At 36.0% G+C, this 17,574-nt stretch overlaps 4 protein-coding genes across 5 annotated transcripts in view; 2 read left to right on the plus strand and 2 right to left on the minus strand.

The window, feature by feature from the left end:
- LOC139984965 (uncharacterized) overlaps window positions 1-17,569 on the plus strand; it is a 42,009-nt gene extending 24,440 nt beyond the window's left edge. For both annotated transcript variants that reach the window (XM_071999125.1, XM_071999126.1), the window contains exons 7-9: window positions 15,082-15,144; window positions 15,664-15,759; window positions 16,141-17,569. In XM_071999125.1, coding sequence (XP_071855226.1) covers window positions 15,082-15,144; window positions 15,664-15,705 — 105 coding nt within the window. In that variant the 3' untranslated portion in view covers window positions 15,706-15,759; window positions 16,141-17,569. The remainder of the gene's footprint in view (window positions 1-15,081; window positions 15,145-15,663; window positions 15,760-16,140) is intronic.
- LOC139984208 (solute carrier organic anion transporter family member 4A1-like) overlaps window positions 1-17,574 on the minus strand; it is a 74,373-nt gene that overhangs the window by 53,546 nt on the left and 3,253 nt on the right. The window lies entirely within an intron of this gene.
- LOC139985103 (uncharacterized) lies at window positions 72-6,496 on the minus strand. The gene is made up of 4 exons (XM_071999302.1): window positions 6,102-6,496; window positions 4,996-5,112; window positions 4,201-4,317; window positions 72-3,498 (listed from the first exon to the last, which is right to left on the minus strand). The coding sequence occupies exons 1-4, from the start codon at window positions 6,258-6,260 to the stop codon at window positions 1,270-1,272; spliced, it is 2,622 nt and encodes an 873-aa protein (XP_071855403.1). The 5' UTR covers window positions 6,261-6,496; the 3' UTR covers window positions 72-1,269.
- On the plus strand, window positions 6,635-11,555 carry LOC139985104 (uncharacterized). The gene is made up of 7 exons (XM_071999304.1): window positions 6,635-7,003; window positions 7,597-7,733; window positions 8,295-8,441; window positions 9,148-9,283; window positions 9,911-10,008; window positions 10,359-10,557; window positions 11,354-11,555. The coding sequence occupies exons 1-7, from the start codon at window positions 6,787-6,789 to the stop codon at window positions 11,467-11,469; spliced, it is 1,050 nt and encodes a 349-aa protein (XP_071855405.1). The 5' UTR covers window positions 6,635-6,786; the 3' UTR covers window positions 11,470-11,555.

Genomic DNA, 17,574 nt, shown 5'->3' on the forward strand with positions numbered 1-17,574 from the left:
TCATTTTGGTTATCAGTATACCTAAGTGATATCCCAGCAAAAAATGTACCCTAAATTTACCACGGTAAACTACGGTAAATGTGTGGTAAATAGGGTAAATGCGGGGTAAATTTGTGGTAAAGTCAACTGCGGTGTATTTACCACAGTTTTACCATGGTATTACCGCGGTAAAACTAGGGTAAAAGTGTGGTACATTTACTACGGTAAATTTACCGCAGTTTTACCATGGTTTTACCGCGGTAAAAATAGGGTAAAAGTGTGGTACATTTACTACGGTAAATTTACCGCAGTTTTACCATGGTTTTACCGCGGTAAAAATAGGGTAAAATTGTGGTACATTTACTACGGTAAATTTACCACAGTTTACCATGGTTTCACCGCGGTAAAAACAGGGTAAAAGTGTGGTACATTTACTACGGTAAATTTACCACAGTTTTACCATGGTTTTACCGCGGTAAAAATAGGGTAATATTGTGGTACATTTACTACGGTAAATTTACCAGTTTTACCATGGTTTTACCGCGGTAAAACTAGGGTAAAAGTGTGGTACATTTACTACGGTAAATTTACCACAGTTTTACCACGGTAAAACTTGGGTAAAAGTGTGGTACATTTACCATGGTAAATGTACCACAGTTTTACCAGGGCTTTACGACAGGGGGAAAAGTGTGGTAAATTTAGTATAGTGAATTTTACACGCACTATGTACCACTGTAGTCTACAGATACTGTATAGTCTACCATCATAAATGTACGAAAGTTACACTGCATTATGTACTGTATAAGTGGTACAGTTTAAAATTCAATGCAAAAGCTGTCAAATTCCAAGCTTCAGCAAGATGGTTCCTACATTTTATGACAAAATGACTGTTTCAGCAAGATACCAATGAAGTTGGGGAGTCGATCGATGGTTACTTCATTTTACTCGAGCCTCAAGAGTTCAGTGCTTTGCAATTAGAAGATTCTTTTTACTTTCTTTATACAGGTAAATAAACAACATGAACAATTTATCTTAGTTTTCCTCAAGATGTTAACTATTTTATTTTCACTTTAATGATACCAAACACCTCCATGCAGTGCATATGTACGGTTCCAGCATAAGGAGCAACATTATAGGCTACTATAGAATGCCATGGCAAATATATACCAGTTGACAGTTGAGTCATGTAGTGTGTATGTACATTGTCAAGTCAACTGCCTTCCAGTGATTGGGCTTACACTCATAAGAAATACTTATAACATTTACTATCATTACATTAAAACATGGCATTCAGTCTGTAAATTCATGTCCTGGCCATTCCAAAACAAAGCTATAATTCTCAAATGGTATTTCTAAACATTTACTCTTAACCTCATATGGATAAAATGCTATCAGTTCTGAGTACATTCCTTTCTTGTAATATTTGGCTAGATTATCTTTTACGTCTGTATCAAATTTAGAGAAAGAACTCATTTGTAAATCATGTCCAATAATAACAGAAAAAAAAGAATGTGCAATATCTGATGAATGGTCATGAATTGCTATTAATGACTGAATTGAAGCAAAGTTTCCTTTCCTTAAGGAAACCACAGAATCATTTTGTTTGACTTTGCTGCTGTAGGACTGTGAATGAAACAACCTTTTGTTGAGAACAAATCTTTTGAAACACTTGACATGAGAATGCAAATAAGCTAGTGGGATAATTTCAATTAAAGCAGCCTTTTCCATATCAGTAAGGTACCTGACAATTGGAGTTCCTAATCCAGTACATTCATCTGCAACCAGATAAGCTTTTTCAATATATTTACAACCTCGTTGAGAGAAAGATGAGTACAACTTCTGAGTTTCTTCTGTTGCCGAAGAAAGGTGTACAGTTGCCAGGCTGTCCAACTTGTTAAATATCAATGAATTTTTCATTATTTGTTTAGCAATACCTTTTGTTCCTTTAAAGAAGCTTTTAATCCTTTGGTTGTTGTCTTCAAAGGCAAATGCAGATGATGCCCATAGGGGACCCCAATTCAGAACATACTGACTCAAATGTGTCAGCTGATGAACATTATAAGAAATGTGTTCTAGGCCATACAAATCCTGCATTTGGATAACAAATTTCAAAAGTGCACATTTACTATCTTGAATCATTTTTGTTGTAACAGTGGATGACCCAAGACTGTATATGGCATACACTAATAACCACCAATGTGTTAGGAAGCGAGCAGGAAGCAGCCCACACAAAATTACTGGCGAGTACAGCAGGAAATTTTTCCACTCTGTTGCTTTCCAAAACTTTCTATCCAAAAGAGATCTTGGAAGACGAGATGCCTCACAAGGAGGTTTAATCTTCAACAAACGACTGGATATTTCTTGAACGTGACGGCCTAAATAAAATGGACCATGATGGTAGGAAGTATCAAACCATAGCTTTCCAAATTGTCGAACAACACCTAAAATTACAGAATGCATGTAATCTGGCACACAACCATCTATTGCATTAAACCTTGGGAGGAGACACAATATTGAAGGACCTTTAACACCTTTAACAATTTTCCCTGTCTCTACAGCTTCCTTAGCATTTTGAAGAGTACCTTCCTTAGTCCTTCTTTCAACTCTCCCTTCCACTGGATAAACCCTTGTTACACCATGACCTCTATTGACAGAGACACCTTCATGTAAACAAAGGCCACAGCCATGAGAGCCATTGAATTGGTGAATATTTTGTAACGCACATCTAGCAACGGCATCACAAGAAGAAACTGCTGAGTAAACCCTTCCGTGTTTGTTTTTCCATACAATTCCATCTGTTCCTAATTTCCTAAGCTCCTCTACAAATGGTCTAAGAAACATATCCATACGAGGCTTGTCATTGCCAATCCAAATTCCACAAAGAAGAATATGCTTTGCTCTTATGTGTTTTGGTAATTCGTTAATTATAACTTGTATAGTCCAGATGGAAGTTTTGGAGGATTTAAATAGCGGTACACCATCACAATTCCACAAAATAGACAAATTAATACTTGAGTGATGACTATCACTAAACATTTCTTTATACATTGAGCCACTATAAATGTCATTATATACTCCTTCTGATGTCGATCCTTTGCCTATAGCTTCAGAAATGCCATCTCTTGCAAGAAGTGTTTTCAGCTGGTCTTCTATCGGTACATACAAAAAGTAGTTCCCCTTTTTTTCACTCTTCTTTAAGTTAAATGAAGTAGAACAATCTGGGCAGGAATCAATGTCTGGGTTTTCTCCAAGGTAAACTAAACAGCAATTACAAAAGAAGTGTTTTTGAATATTATTTGCACACTTGAGAAATTGTTTCTGAAAAAGGTACTTTGATAGAACTATACTGCCAGGCACCATTAAGTTCAGGAGAGACAACAAATCTTCAAGGCAGGTTCCAGTCAGTTGATGTTTCAGCACAAATGCCATCACGAGAAGCAACAAGTGAGCATGGGAAAGCAGCGAGCCATGGAAAATAGGACTCTGTAAATTATGTTCATCACCATCTAGTGGTTTATCCTGTGGAAGAATGAAGTGAAAGTTCTAATACAATATGGAAGTAATATTATAGTATTTCATATTTGGAACACTAATTGACAGGTCACAAGCAACTAACATTCCAAAGACTAATATTTGCTAGGCCATGACCTTCATAAATATGCAAGGTATCAAATACAACACACATCAGCATGTGTGGGCTGCCTACCGATATATCACCATACCAAGTTTGAAGAATTCCAACTTGTGGTTGCCAAGTTATTGCTCTTTGAACATTTTGACATTGACCCTGTGACCTTATTAATATTCGTGATATGAGCAACAAGATAAATAGAGTTCATCTACACCTTGATACCAAACACAAGGTCTGTCCAAACTTCTCTTTGAACATTTTGATATTTGACCCTGTGACCTCATTAATATTCTTGATATGAGCAACAAAATAAATAGAGTTCATCTACTCATCTACACCTTCATACCAAACATGGTCCGTCCAAACTTCTCCTCTTCAGATATCAAGTTAACAAGGTTTTCACAATTTGACCCCTGTTGACCCCAACTGACTTTTCAGGTTCAGGAGTGCTGAATGTGGGAGATCCTCACACAGCTTGCAGGTATAGTTGGATGAATAGTATTTCATTTGCCCAATTCCTGTTAGTTAGCTGTGTGTGAGCATTACTGATGTTTGTAAATTATAGTGGTTGAAAATGTTTGAGATCTGACCTGCTGTTCTGCTTCGACAGATGAGGTGTCATCATCACTTGAATTCTCACTACTTGATGAAGGTGTTGGTTCATTCTCCATCAGCTGTGCATCCTCGAGCTCTTCGCTTCTCCTTATCTGAAGAAAAAGCACTACACTGCATAAATACTGTACCATTCTACCAGTGCTAGTCAATTACTCAAAAGAAGAAAAAAAAAAACAGTGCCTCTGCTAGGTGTAATACCTGTGATGAAATGAACCATTTTTTACGAGTTTTTGATGATTAGAATCTGACATATTTTATTGGGAGTGTGCAACTTACAAGACTTGAAAAGTACTGAAGTGAAAGGCAAATCAGTCTTCATTAAGATGTGACAAAATATTCACAAAAGTGCTGCTAGACATCAGCAATAGGTATGTCTCACTTCTTTGACTTAGATCTTATGTCAAATGACTGACAGGTGAGTCACTAGAGGACTGCCTTAATTCATGAATGAATTGACCCATGTACTTCAAAAACTTTTGCAATGAAAATATTGGACAATCAAAACAGTACAAGACAGTTTGGGCCTTAAAATTAAAGTGAGTTTCTTTGTTAAAACAACCTGACATGTTTGCTAACTGCCAATTTTTAAAGTTTGAATAGAATTGCATTATCTTTTAACTTGGCAGAACTTTCTATATACAGGACTTCCATTGAATAATCCTGCACTTTACAGATGAATGGACTGACAAGGACATTTTTTTTGGGGGGGGGGGCATGGGGGTAAGTCACACAATAAACAAGGCATGCATAAAAGGAAAAATGAAACTCACTTCTAAATCAGCATCTGTGGATGCACGGAACACGTCCTGCTGCAGTTGCAGGTCGTCTTCATCTTCACTGCTGGAGGATGAATCACCAACTGTTAGGGTTGTGTAATTGTCAGCCACCTACAAACAAAAGAACATGAACTTCCATTAGTGCATGAAGAAGAAAACATGTTGTCTCCCAAACTGACTTACACTAAAAAAAATCAATCCTATTTTTGCCACATTTCAAATTTGAAATGACAAACTTAATGCACAATCATGCTCATTAATACTCCTTGCATTCACCATTTACACTTTGTTACAGTGATTTTTCATAAAATCCCCATATCATTATCATGATATTGCATCATATTGCATCTTTGAAAATTTTTTACAGTATGCAATTAATGTTTAGGTTCAAACACGCATATATAGGAAAATGCCTATCACCGTTTAGTGTAAATTTCTTGTGCAAGGCCAACCATGAGGGGGAGGGGGAGGGGGGTTAGGAACTTAGGGTCGTTGCCTCCGGTACTAAAGTATGTCTATCACTGGCTGCCATCTAAAGGTTTCCGGAACACTACCTTGGGCATTTTCAAGGTTTATTAATATGAGACCTTCCCGAGGCATGAGCAATCATGGGTTACGTGGGCCGTTACTGTATAGTCGATCTCGCTCAGAAGAGCCTTATAACTTATAATGCACAGGGTAAAGGGGACTGCAACCTAAAAAGTCCTAAGAACACTGCCAAAAATTCTAAGCAGAATAAATTTGGAGCCATAAAATATAGGTGATCTAAACATGTTAAGTTAAAAAAAACATGTTGAGAATTAAAATAAAAAATACAAGCTTGCCATTCAACAACTTTGAGTTTGAATTATTGGTGCCACTCAAGCTCTATACGAACGTTAACGACATGATACAAATTATGGCTTCCTACAGAATTTGAATACTACTACTAGCCTAGTGGTATAGTAGGCCTATAGTTTGAGCACCCGTACAGTAGTAAAGTAGCCGGCTCGACTATTTCTGTAACGTACGTAATGTGTATGTCATCTATACTTGGTTAGGTTTGATCATCTTAATTGCCATTTCTCGTTAGGCTAACCTTGCTGCATGACCAAACTTACCGTTTCAAAATGATTAAGGCGAGCCATACCATTACAGCTGTCCTCTCCAATTACGCCTTGATGTTTTAACAGCCATCTTTTCTTGGTATTCCGTGGGATCTCACATTCTGAATTGTCTAGGTCGAGATAACGTTTATAACGGCCCCTCTTCTTTGCCATAACGCCTGGAAGTTCCAGATATGGAAGTTTCACGGACGAATCGAGTACGGAGCATAGAACTAGTTCTATCTATGATACGGATATGTTTATCGGTATTAGGTAGATCTATCGTTAGGGTATCGGTAGAACCGACCTGGCGATCACGTACTGGTACTATGTTAGGCCAGGTACAGCATGGAGGTGGGTACATGCAGTAATATAAGCGCGTATTGTTAACATACAAATCAAGGATTCTAGATGAGGGGTCTTTATTGCTGCCATTCAAGCAGCTACAATAGTTTCATTGTTATACGCAGAGCGCACTGGTACTTCGCGTCTAGAGATAAAGTTTATAACTTCAGAATAATACAACACTGCTTTTGTTATGCAAATGAATGGTGGCGTGGGTAGGGGATCATTTCCAAATCCTGCGGCGCTTATGATCTTTGATGGTAACTACCGTACCCCACGCCATACGAACTTCATTAGCTGAATAACAAGTGCAGATACGATACGCGTTATTTTCGAATCCACATCTTACATCAGTATGGCTTTTGCTCTCTTCGATTTTTTTAACCGAAATGAAGTTGAAATAGGCAGAACTGCCTGGATTACATCTAAGCATCTCACGCAATTTTCGAACGAAGTATGGGACCATCAAGAAGTTGTTCATGTCGCCTGGCCCAAAAAGATGTCTTTACAACTGACCAGGCCAGAGCCTGCCGACTCCGAAACGTATCCGGCCAAAGTAGTATGGTTTTCAGGTTAGTTGCGTTGCCCTAGGCCCTATAATTATCAGCCATATTATCGGCCATATTTAAATACTGTATCTTGCATATTTGGGCATATTGGCCCCAAATATAGCACGCTATCACTAAAACTAAGTGTTTCTTGAGATTACATAATTGACCTGAAATTTGCAGAACTAAACATAATTAGGGGGCCAGGTTAAAAAAGTTTCTCTTCAAGTACACGTCTTTGCCTACTTTCATGCATGCTGCTTTTTACTTTTTTTCCTTTTTTTTTTTAAAGTAAATCCTAACCAGTTGTTGCCAATAAACACATCATGAATTTCAGTCAGTCGATCTGACTATATGAAGTAAATATACTGTAGTGTTAAGCAATTATAATTGTGCCAACTTTCAGCAGCACTCAAAAAAGAAGGGCCCTACCCAAATTTACCCCTTACTTGGGTTGCATAATGAATTATGAGAATGACACAACCCTAATAAGAGTAAGACAGCTACAGTGCAATTATAAAATGTTGAACCATACATGCAGTGTGGTGTCAAATATCTGTCAAAAACTTTGATTTTATGCTATTATGATTTCTGTGCTTTTGACCACCTAATCACAGACGACAAAGCAGACCTGACAAAGATGAGGAAGGACATGGAAGAAGGACGAACACCCAGCAAACAGACTGGCAGCACACCACTTGGTCGAGGTCATCGCCAGAAGAAAAGAAAAACATTGGATTCCTCCTCAGATGACGTAAGTTAGAAAGTTCAATGCTCTCATAATATCAGTTAGCAAACATTTGAAAGGTCTGATTTTCATATGGTGTATATACTGATCATGTCCTATTTTAGTGCACATGTCAGCAGCTTTAAATTAAAATTAAAATATCTTACAGCTCGATCCATAGCAAATGATAGGGTGCATATAATCAGACTTATGAGTGATTATCATCTCTGCCTCAATAATAAATCATGCCAAAAATATATATTTTTAAAATAAACTGCATTTTGATGAAGCTTTGAATTCGGAGTAAATTGACAACTAGACTACGGTCCAATGGTGTCACGTATAAAGGACAAATACACAACAAGATTATAAAAGGAAAGGAAAGCATAAATGTGGAGTATTTTTGTTTTTCCTGTAGGTGCAACATATTGCTTGCCACTGGAATATCCCTTAAATGTATACTTTACAGGGAGGCTTTTACTGTGCTTTATCATGTGAGGTAGATTGCAAAATTCGATTTCTTTAAAAACCTGTGTGACGGTCATGATTTCATCTTTCATTATTGGTTGTTGTACAACACTTTTGCAGGAAGATGTGTATGAAGATCCTCAAGTGAGAAGGAAAACCAGCGACACACCACTTGGTTCCTCCAAAAGGAAGGCATATAGGAGCCTTCTGGCTGAAGCGCTAGGAGACAATGATGACAGTTCAGTGACTTCAGTCAATGAAGTTGATGTGAGTACATTTTCTTGAAGGAGAACTGCAGGCATTATTTTCACTTTCGTATGTTATGATCCAAAACAGTGTAAACTTTTCAACTGCTTTTCCAACACTGTACTGAATTAACCATGTGGTCCAATGTCAGGAGTGTTCCAAAATCCTAAGATATCTATAGCATGTCGTAAGCTGGTGTAGGATCACTGTGGGGGTCAAGAGAGCAAAGTCCCTAAAAGCCAACTTACTAGTTTTATACATTTTTTTAAAACTGGGGATAATAGGGACACTATAACACCCTGATATATAACAGTGCTGAAGTTAAGATATACAATTTTTATAGATTACAAAAGAGGTACATACAAGTTTGCAAGGATAAGGAACTGTTGACATTCCTGTCATATTCATTATGTAATTGTTTGCTGACCTGAGACAGAAAATGGCCTTGGTTGATTAGGTTGGACCCCATTAATTAGTTATTTCAATAACTATGGTTGAAAAAAAAACAGCTTTTAGGGCAGTCAATACAACCTGTATCCTTTTAAGCAGATGAGCTAATGGTCTTATTGCAGCCACTTTTATTGATAAGCCAATTAGCAATAGTGAACTCTTCAAACAGGCCAACTCTGAGAAAATCTTGGACTAATTAATTGGTTATTAGTAAATTATATTATTCACTGAGCATTAATTTTGTTTCATTTGATATTCCTCATCTTAATCTAATCAGGAATCTAACTACACAAATGCAGATGACCTGAGCCACATCCAGATGCTGGAGGAAAAAATTTATAAATTGAAAGAAGACAAGAGGGTCCTGAGGACGGAAAACAAGAACTTAAGAAGAACAATTAGGTTGATGGACAGTGAGTAAAATCATTTTTTTTCTAATGGATTATACCCATATGCTAAAAAGACTTGCTGGAGGGGTCTGTTTTTAATAATTTCCACAAAATGTTATCACCTGTTCACTCTTCTTTTAAATTCTTATAAGCAGAGAGATACTAGCTGTGGATGCAATGCCTTTGCACAATTTAATCTCATGGGCTCAACAGGGGGGTGGAAATTACTAATATTTCCCCCCCCCCATCCCTCGCACTGCCTTTGCCATCTTTCCTATTTCTTTGTCACACCTTGTCTCCCACTTAATTCTCTCTTTGTACTTTCAGTTTCTTTACCCTCTCTTGTGTATTAGTTCTTTTGTTGTCCTTACACCGTTTATATTTTAACTCTCCTCTCCCCCTGACTCCTCCCTTTGTTCACTAGTTCTTTTACTTCTTTCTTTGTGTTCAGTTCCACTTATTTTTATACAACTATCATAATGACCGGTAAACCCCCTACCAGTGTTACAGCAGAAACACTAACTGCTTGTGATACCTATAAGGTCCCTTTGCAAAATTAAGTCAAGCACCGCACATGATTTATCTATATATATATAAATAGTTTTATGTGATTGGGTGATTAACATGACATGCTTTACTCTATCTATCCAGGTCTTCCAGAGCTGTTAGAGTCTGTGGAGAAATTTAGAAAAGAAACGCCGATTCCCAGAAGCATCGAAGAAGAAGCTCCTATCTGTACACCTGTCAAGGTAAGCTTATGATTATCATGAACAGAAGAAGGAATTTATTTGCAGTGAGCTAAGGAATATGTTAAATGTCTGGTGAGAGTAAAATCTTGTAGCTGACAGAAATTCAAAGCAGTACAGCTGGAACTTTCTCAAGATGTGACTAATATTTTCTGTTGATCTCACCTTCTTTACATTTTTATTATACCAAGCAGCTGTTTCTCTTTTTTTCCAGAATTTCATTTTAAGGATTTCTCTTTTGTATTGTAAAGGTAATGGATAATATTTACCTGTAATTTGTTAATGCTGTGATTTATGCATGTAGTAAAGCAAACTTTTACCTCAATGTGTGTATATTATTTGTGCATTTACAGTTAAAAGACGATCTGCCTTCAGGCGTAGAAAAGGTTAACAAGATTTTGGCTCGATGTAACGTGATGGAGCCGGCAAAAATGGTCAACGACATCCTAATAGGAACATTCTCAGAGGACTATCTCTCTTCGCATTCCATCACAGGGACAAATGGCACCACAAAGGAACCGATGGACCCTGTCATATTGAACAAAATCATTTGTGAGTATGCACTCAATGCGTTAGTTTTTTTCTCTTACAATGAGATCATTGGTCCACAAACATTGATACACTAATATTGGCAGGTGAACCATATTAAATTTGGTGCTCATGAATTGCAATAACTTGGCAACCACAGGTCAGAATTTCAAACTTGCTATTGTGAAATTTGGTGTTATTGTCAACAAGGGAAAGATTGATTATGACTATTAATGAGGTCAAAATTTAAAATCTTCAAATTGTAGTAACTTAATTGGCAGCCATAAGTTGGAATTTCTTCGAAGATTGTACGATGATATTGGTAGGAATCCTGTACATGCTGATGTGTATTGCAATTGATATCATGCATAATTATTATTGTGGCGGGGGGGGGGGGGTGGGGTGGATAATGGGACGGTTGGTCATTATCGTACTCAGTAATTTGGTGGTTCATAAATTAATGCTAATAATTCTTGTCAGTTGGTTGCCTATAATGAGTAGGTAGACCCTATTGTTTTTGGTGCCCATAATACAAATATTACTCAAATTTTAACTTTTAAATTGCAATAGCTTGGCAACCCTTAGTTGGAATTTCTTCAAACTTTGTATGGTGATATTGATAGATAGCCTACACATGCTGATTGCAATTGATATCGTGCTTAATTATGAGGGGGGAGGCTTGGGGGGGGGGCTTAGCGTAACTAACAGAAGATTGTATGCACCATAGCTTGATAGCTCATCTCATGAATATTAATGAGGTCAGAGGGTCAAACGTCAATATCTTCAAAGTACAATAACAAAAGGTTTTCCTTATTTACAGCTGTTGTCATACAAAAATTCCCAGAGAAAACGCCAACAGAAGTCAAGGCCTACATAAGACAGAAGATGGCTAATGCAGTAAAAGCACAGAAAAGGAAGGCGGCAGTGGAGCAGTGACATTTTGTTATATTTGATGTTATTATGATAATTTCAGTGGTTTGTATATATTAAAGATGTTAGAAATAAATTGACTGAACTGAGAACTTTTTGTATTCTTCTATTTAGCTTATGTGTAAATTTAGGGTAACACTGAGATAACACTATGGCTAATAGTCTGATAAATTGCAGTAAAACCATACATAAAGAAGGGTATAAGTATGGTAAAATTATGGTTAAACCATGGTATATTGTGGTAAAACTATGGTTAAAGTGTGGTAAATTGAGGAAAAGCTTGGTAAATGACCATATATTGTGGTAAATCTATAGGAAAAGCATGATAAATTAGGGTAAAACCATGGTACATATTGTGGTTAAACTAGGGTAAAAGAAGGGAATATTTGTGGTAAAAGCATGATATATAGTGGTAAAATTACGGTAACTGTGGTAAATTAAGGGAAAAGCGTGGCAAATGACGATATATTGTTGTAAATCTATGGTAAAATTAGTGTAAAACCAAGGTGAATATTGTGGTAAACCTAGGGTAAAATTGTGGTAAAAGTAGGGTATATTTGGGGTAAAAGTAGGGTAAATGCTCGGTAAATATTGTGGTAAAACTAGGGTAAAAGTCTGGTAAAAGTATAGTATATTTGGGGTATATTTGGGGTAAAAGCATGGTATATTGTGGTAAACTAGTGTAAATGCATGGTAAAATTGTGGTAAATTGTGGTAAAAGTAGGGTAAATTTATGGTAAATGCATGGCAAATGTAGGGTATATTTGGGGTAAAAGTAGGGTACATTTGGTGTAAAAGCATGGTAAAATTAAGGTAAAACCATGGTAAATTGTGGTAAACTAGTGTAAATGCATGGTAAAATTATGGTAAATTGTGGTAAAAGTAGGGTATATTTGGGGTAAAAGCGTGGTAAAAGTAGGGTATATATGGGGTAAAAGCGTGGTAAAACCATGGTATATTGCGGTAAATTTAGGGTAAATGCATGGCAAAAGTAGGGTATATTTGGGGTAAAAGTAGGGTATATTTGGGGTAAAACCACGGTATATTGTGGTAAACTAGTGTAAATGCATGGTAAAATTGTGGTAAAAGTAGGGTATATTTGGGGTAAAAGCGTGGTAAAAGTAGGGTATATATGGGGTAAAAGCGTGGTAAAACTATGGTACATTGCGGTAAATTTAGGGTAAATGCATGGTAAATGTCAGGTAAATTTGGGGTAAAACCGTGGTAAATTTGTGGTAAAACCGTGGTAAATTTGCGGTAATGTACTACGGTAAATGCATGGTAAAAGTAAGGTAAATTGTGGTAAAACCGTGGTAAATTTGCGGTAAAAGCGTGGTAAATTTGCGGTAATGTACTACGGTAAACCGCGGTTTACCGCGTCCATAGGGCCAAAACACCGCGGTAATGTACAACAAATTTACCGCAGTTTTACCGCGGTTTTACCGTAGTAAAAGTGTGGTAAGTTACCGCGGTAAATTTGTGGTAAATTTTTTGCTGGGATTTCATTCTCTGGAAGTGCTCTTTACCCTTTGTCGGCTATATTTAGTGGATAATATTGAGTGTCAAGCTGACTCGAGATGGATTACTCGTTTGTTCAATGTAGTCATCAGTTGGGTACTGTATACTTTGACACATTGTGAAACACAGGTATCATGCACAGTATTTGTGTCAGATATACTTTGGTGACAAACTGATTTAAAAAAAAATCCATGTTGGTTGTTAGCCTACTGAGATAAAAAAAAAATTTGAACCCAAAATCTTTGATAAGAAAAGATGGAGATAACTGTTGGTCAAACTGACTTTTAGTGGAATATTTGTAAGTTCAATATTGCCAACAGTTGGCCACTGCACACTATGACACAATGTGAAACAAATGTTTGTTTTCAATTGTCAGGTATACATAGAAGACATGCTATAGAATCTATCTCAGTACACATCATGACAAATACATTTGTATTCAATTTTCAGGTATACATAGAAGACATGCTATAGAATCTATCTGAGCACACTGTTACACATCTTGACAAATATGTTTGTATTCAATTTTCAGGTATACATAAGAGACATGCTATAGAATCTATCTCAATACACTGCGACAAATTGTGAAACATATGATTGTATTCAATTGTGAGGTATACTTAGAAGACATACTGTAGAATCATTTGTAAGTTCAATATAGCCAACATTTGGCCACTGTACACTATGACACAATGTGAAACAAATGTTTGTTTTCAATTGTCAGGTATACATAGAAGACATGCTATAGAATCTATCTGAGTACACTGTGGCACCTCATGACAAATATGTTTGTATTCAATTTTCAGGTATACATAGGAGACATGCTATAGAATCTATCTCAATACACTGCGACTAATTGTGAAACATATGTTAGTATTCAATTGTGAGGTATACTTAGAAGACATACTGTAGAACCTATTTGTAAGTTCAGTATAGCCAACATTTGGCCACTGTGCACTATGAAACAATGTGAAACAAATGTTTGTTTTCAATTGTCAGGTAAACATAGAAGACATGCTATAGAATCTATCTGAGTACACTGTGACACATCTTGATAAATATGTTTGTATTCAATTTTCAGGTATACATAAGAGACATGCTATAGAATCTATCTCAATACACTGCGACAAATTGTGAAACATATGTTTGTATTCAATTGTGAGGTATAATTAGAAGACATACTCTAGAACCTATTTGTAAGTTCAATATAGCCAACATTTGGCCACTGTACACTATGACACAATGTGAAACAAATGTTTGTTTTCAATTGTCAGGTAAACATAGAAGACATGCTATAGAATCTATCTGAGTACACTGTGACACATCTTGACAAATATGTTTGTATTCAATTTTCAGGTATACATAAGAGACATGCTATAGAATCTATCTCAATACACTGCGACAAATTGTGAAACATATGTTAGTGTTCAATTGTGAGGTATACTTAGAAGACATACTGTAGAAGCTATTTGTAAGTTCAATATAGCCAACATTTGGCCACTGTACACTATGACACAATGTGAAACAAATGTTTGTTTTCAATTGTCAGGTATACATAGAAGACATGCTATAGAATCTATCTGAGTACACTGTGACACATCTTGACAAATATGTTTGTATTCAATTTTCAGGTATACATAGAAGACATGCTATAGAATCTATCTGAGTACACTGTGACACATCTTGACAAATATGTTTGTATTCAATTTTCAGGTATACAATGGAGACATGCTATAGAATCTATCTCAATACACTGCGACAAATTGTGAAACAAATGTTTGTATTCAATTGTATTGGAATGACGTAACATCAGTTTTGTTGCTCTCACAGCATGATTTTAGTTCTGAACACTTTGCAGTAATATTGATTGTTATGTTATGCAACATCACCTCTACAGCCTGGTCTAGCATAAAGAAACAACGTTCTGCAAAGGGATACCATAGAGGTTATTCATCAATCTGTCTTGCTGAGAGCTTGTGAAGGTGTTAGCGCTGTTAAGCTTGCTGTAATTCCATTTTGTAATATGTATTTATGATTCATGAACAAGAACTTACATCACTAACAAATTATTAAGGAAGCTTTTCTTTTCGTTTCATGAAGGGAAAAAAAGAAGGCTTTTCAAAATATCCCATTCCCAAGACTCAGAGGCAAAGACCAAAAAAAGTGAGTACATATTGTCTTTTATGGTGATGATAATGATGATTGCCCGATATCTTTGTAACAGGATAAATTATGCTGATACAAAAAAGTAATTTGAAAGCCAATTGGCTAAGTAATTTTATGCCAGCAGTCTAGAAACCATGTGGCTGGAAGTTTATCAAACTTCAAATTCATGAATTTTACAAGGTGCCAGACTTCAAACACAATCTCCGTGAAAGACAAATTATGGTTGTTTTACTCATCAATGGCAAGGGACATACAAGTCTGAAGTCCATCCAATTTTTCCTTTATGTTGACAAAGTGTTTTGACTTGCACCTCAAATGACATTTGACCACTTAAAACACATTAACTTTCTTCTACTCACCAAAGTCAATGTATATACCAATTTATAGTTCATCAATTTTGAGTTAGCATGTTAAGAGGCATGCAGGCCAAATACGCACACGCTATCACCATTGTATGCTTTCGCCAAAATCAAGGCTTAATTGGCTTGTTTATTTGAAAGATGTTTTTTTTTTCAGGTCGAACGTACACTAAATGGGCGAAAAGTGACGAAGACTTAGTAAAGGAGCACTTTCATGAAATAATAACTGAGAAAGTATGCAAGACCATTCCAAGTAAGTAATATAGTGTTAGGTAGTGCCTGGTGTAAACATTGTGTCTAAATTACCTTTGTGTTTTAAACATATTTCAAACCATGAAATGATAAAGGTTCTTTCAAGGAACAACTTGGGTAAAAAACTGATGGTTTTAGCAAGTCTATATATCACATCACATTAGTACTGCTTACTGTTAGTTGGCACTTCACATAGGTAAACTGCTACTCACAAGCATAAGAAGAGAAGCAATTGGACGTGTGACATACATATTGTGGATTTATTAAATAGACAACATGTATATTTTAGAAGAAGATATCATGAAATGTATTTTAATAAATTTGAAAACCCTCTTTTCTGTCTGAATTGTACTTTCTTATCTAATGATCTTTTGTCCAACAGATAAAGCTGAACTTGAAGATTTCTTGAAATGTGCAAACCTCACCCAGACATATACTTGGCGCACTGTTCGGACTAAAGTCATGAATGAGAGGGAGAAAAGAAAGAGAAAATATGCTGATAGGTTGAAGTCGATGACAGACAAAGCCTAAACAACTTTGGATGTGTTATTTTACAAAGTCAAATTGTTATTCAACTTGTCTAGATGTCATATTGACATGTGTGTTTCCCATAATTACTATAAGAGGACCATCATTTGTGCTCACTTTTTTTATGCCCCTTTCATCTTTATCTTTAATTACTTTGTAGTCTTTACCAAATCTTTCCTTTTTATTTTACTCTTTTTCTGTAGCAACTGCCTGAAAAGTTTTAGTGTGTGATTGAACTTGCTGTAACTAACATGGCTTAGAAGTCATTAATCACCTTGCATGGATTTGTTCTCCCATCCTACATTTTCATAAAAAAAACTTTGTTCTTTGACACAAGCCTTGGTCCTAAATTGGAGAGTGTAAAGGCATTTTCAAATTATTTACATATGAAACACCATAGCACTTCATTTTTCAGAGAAGCATGAAAAATGTGAACCGGGCTGTTTGAACTATTCATGGATTTATAATGTTATCATTCATCTTATCATGTGACTAGGCAATCATATTTCATTTTCATCTTTAATTATTGTGTATTCTTTAACCAAATCAATCCTTTGTACTTTTCTTTGTACCGAACTGCTTAAGTGTGTAGGCAGCTAGGCTTAGCCAGCTGTCATCGAAAAAAGGTATGAGAAATAAAGCATTGCAAAACTGAATTGATAAGGAGAATTGCAGCATCTTTCAACAATGAGTTCACAAGTTGCCACTGTTTTAAAATTATTGACAACATGTCAGACAAGACATCATTCGATATTGGAGATGGTAACAATGAACTAATTGTAGCAATTGTTACCTACAGTCACCTCCTGAACGATGAACTTACAGCAATGGGTAAAATTATACCGTGAACAAATGTATACATTGGTGTACAATAATATGCACATATGCATGGCAACCCAATTTGCAATGACCGTATCAGTACTTGCAATTGTTGTGGTAGAAGTAAAAGGAAAAATGTTTTATTTCAAAATAGGTTAACTCTGCAGTTTTCTTTCAAAACATAGGTTAAGGTAACTTTTAGGGACCTTGACCAGTTCATGATAACATATTTGACATAACTTCATGGTATGTCAATACTCACTTTACTAGGTAAAAAGAATTTAACTATAATCTTGCCAAAGGTTTTACATTACATCTCTACAGAAAATTACTGTTTCATGTGCCCATTTTATCACAAGTTTTTAATTAGATCATGCTAGCCAAATGATTACTTCATTAGGAAATTAATGATTTATTTTCAATACCTTTTTGAAGATATCAATACATGTTCCGCACAATCTGCAGGTTA

Source organism: Apostichopus japonicus, chromosome 17 (genome assembly GCF_037975245.1).
Source record: "Apostichopus japonicus isolate 1M-3 chromosome 17, ASM3797524v1, whole genome shotgun sequence".
In the NCBI taxonomy this organism is placed as follows: Eukaryota; Metazoa; Echinodermata; class Holothuroidea; order Aspidochirotida; family Stichopodidae; genus Apostichopus; species Apostichopus japonicus.

Coding starts and splice junctions, on each gene's coding strand:
- LOC139985104 (XM_071999304.1), top strand. CDS start 6,787: ATGGCTTTTGCTCTCTTCGATTTTTTTAACCGAAATGAAGTTGAAATA. Junction 8,442..9,147: donor CTTCAGTCAATGAAGTTGAT/GTGAGTACATTT, acceptor TAATCTAATCAG/GAATCTAACTACACAAATGC. Junction 10,009..10,358: donor CTATCTGTACACCTGTCAAG/GTAAGCTTATGA, acceptor GTGCATTTACAG/TTAAAAGACGATCTGCCTTC.
- LOC139985103 (XM_071999302.1), bottom strand. CDS start 6,260: ATGGCAAAGAAGAGGGGCCGTTATAAACGTTATCTCGACCTAGACAAT. Junction 4,318..4,995: donor CCACAGATGCTGATTTAGAA/GTGAGTTTCATT, acceptor CTTTTTCTTCAG/ATAAGGAGAAGCGAAGAGCT. Junction 3,499..4,200: donor CTGTCGAAGCAGAACAGCAG/GTCAGATCTCAA, acceptor ATTCTTCCACAG/GATAAACCACTAGATGGTGA.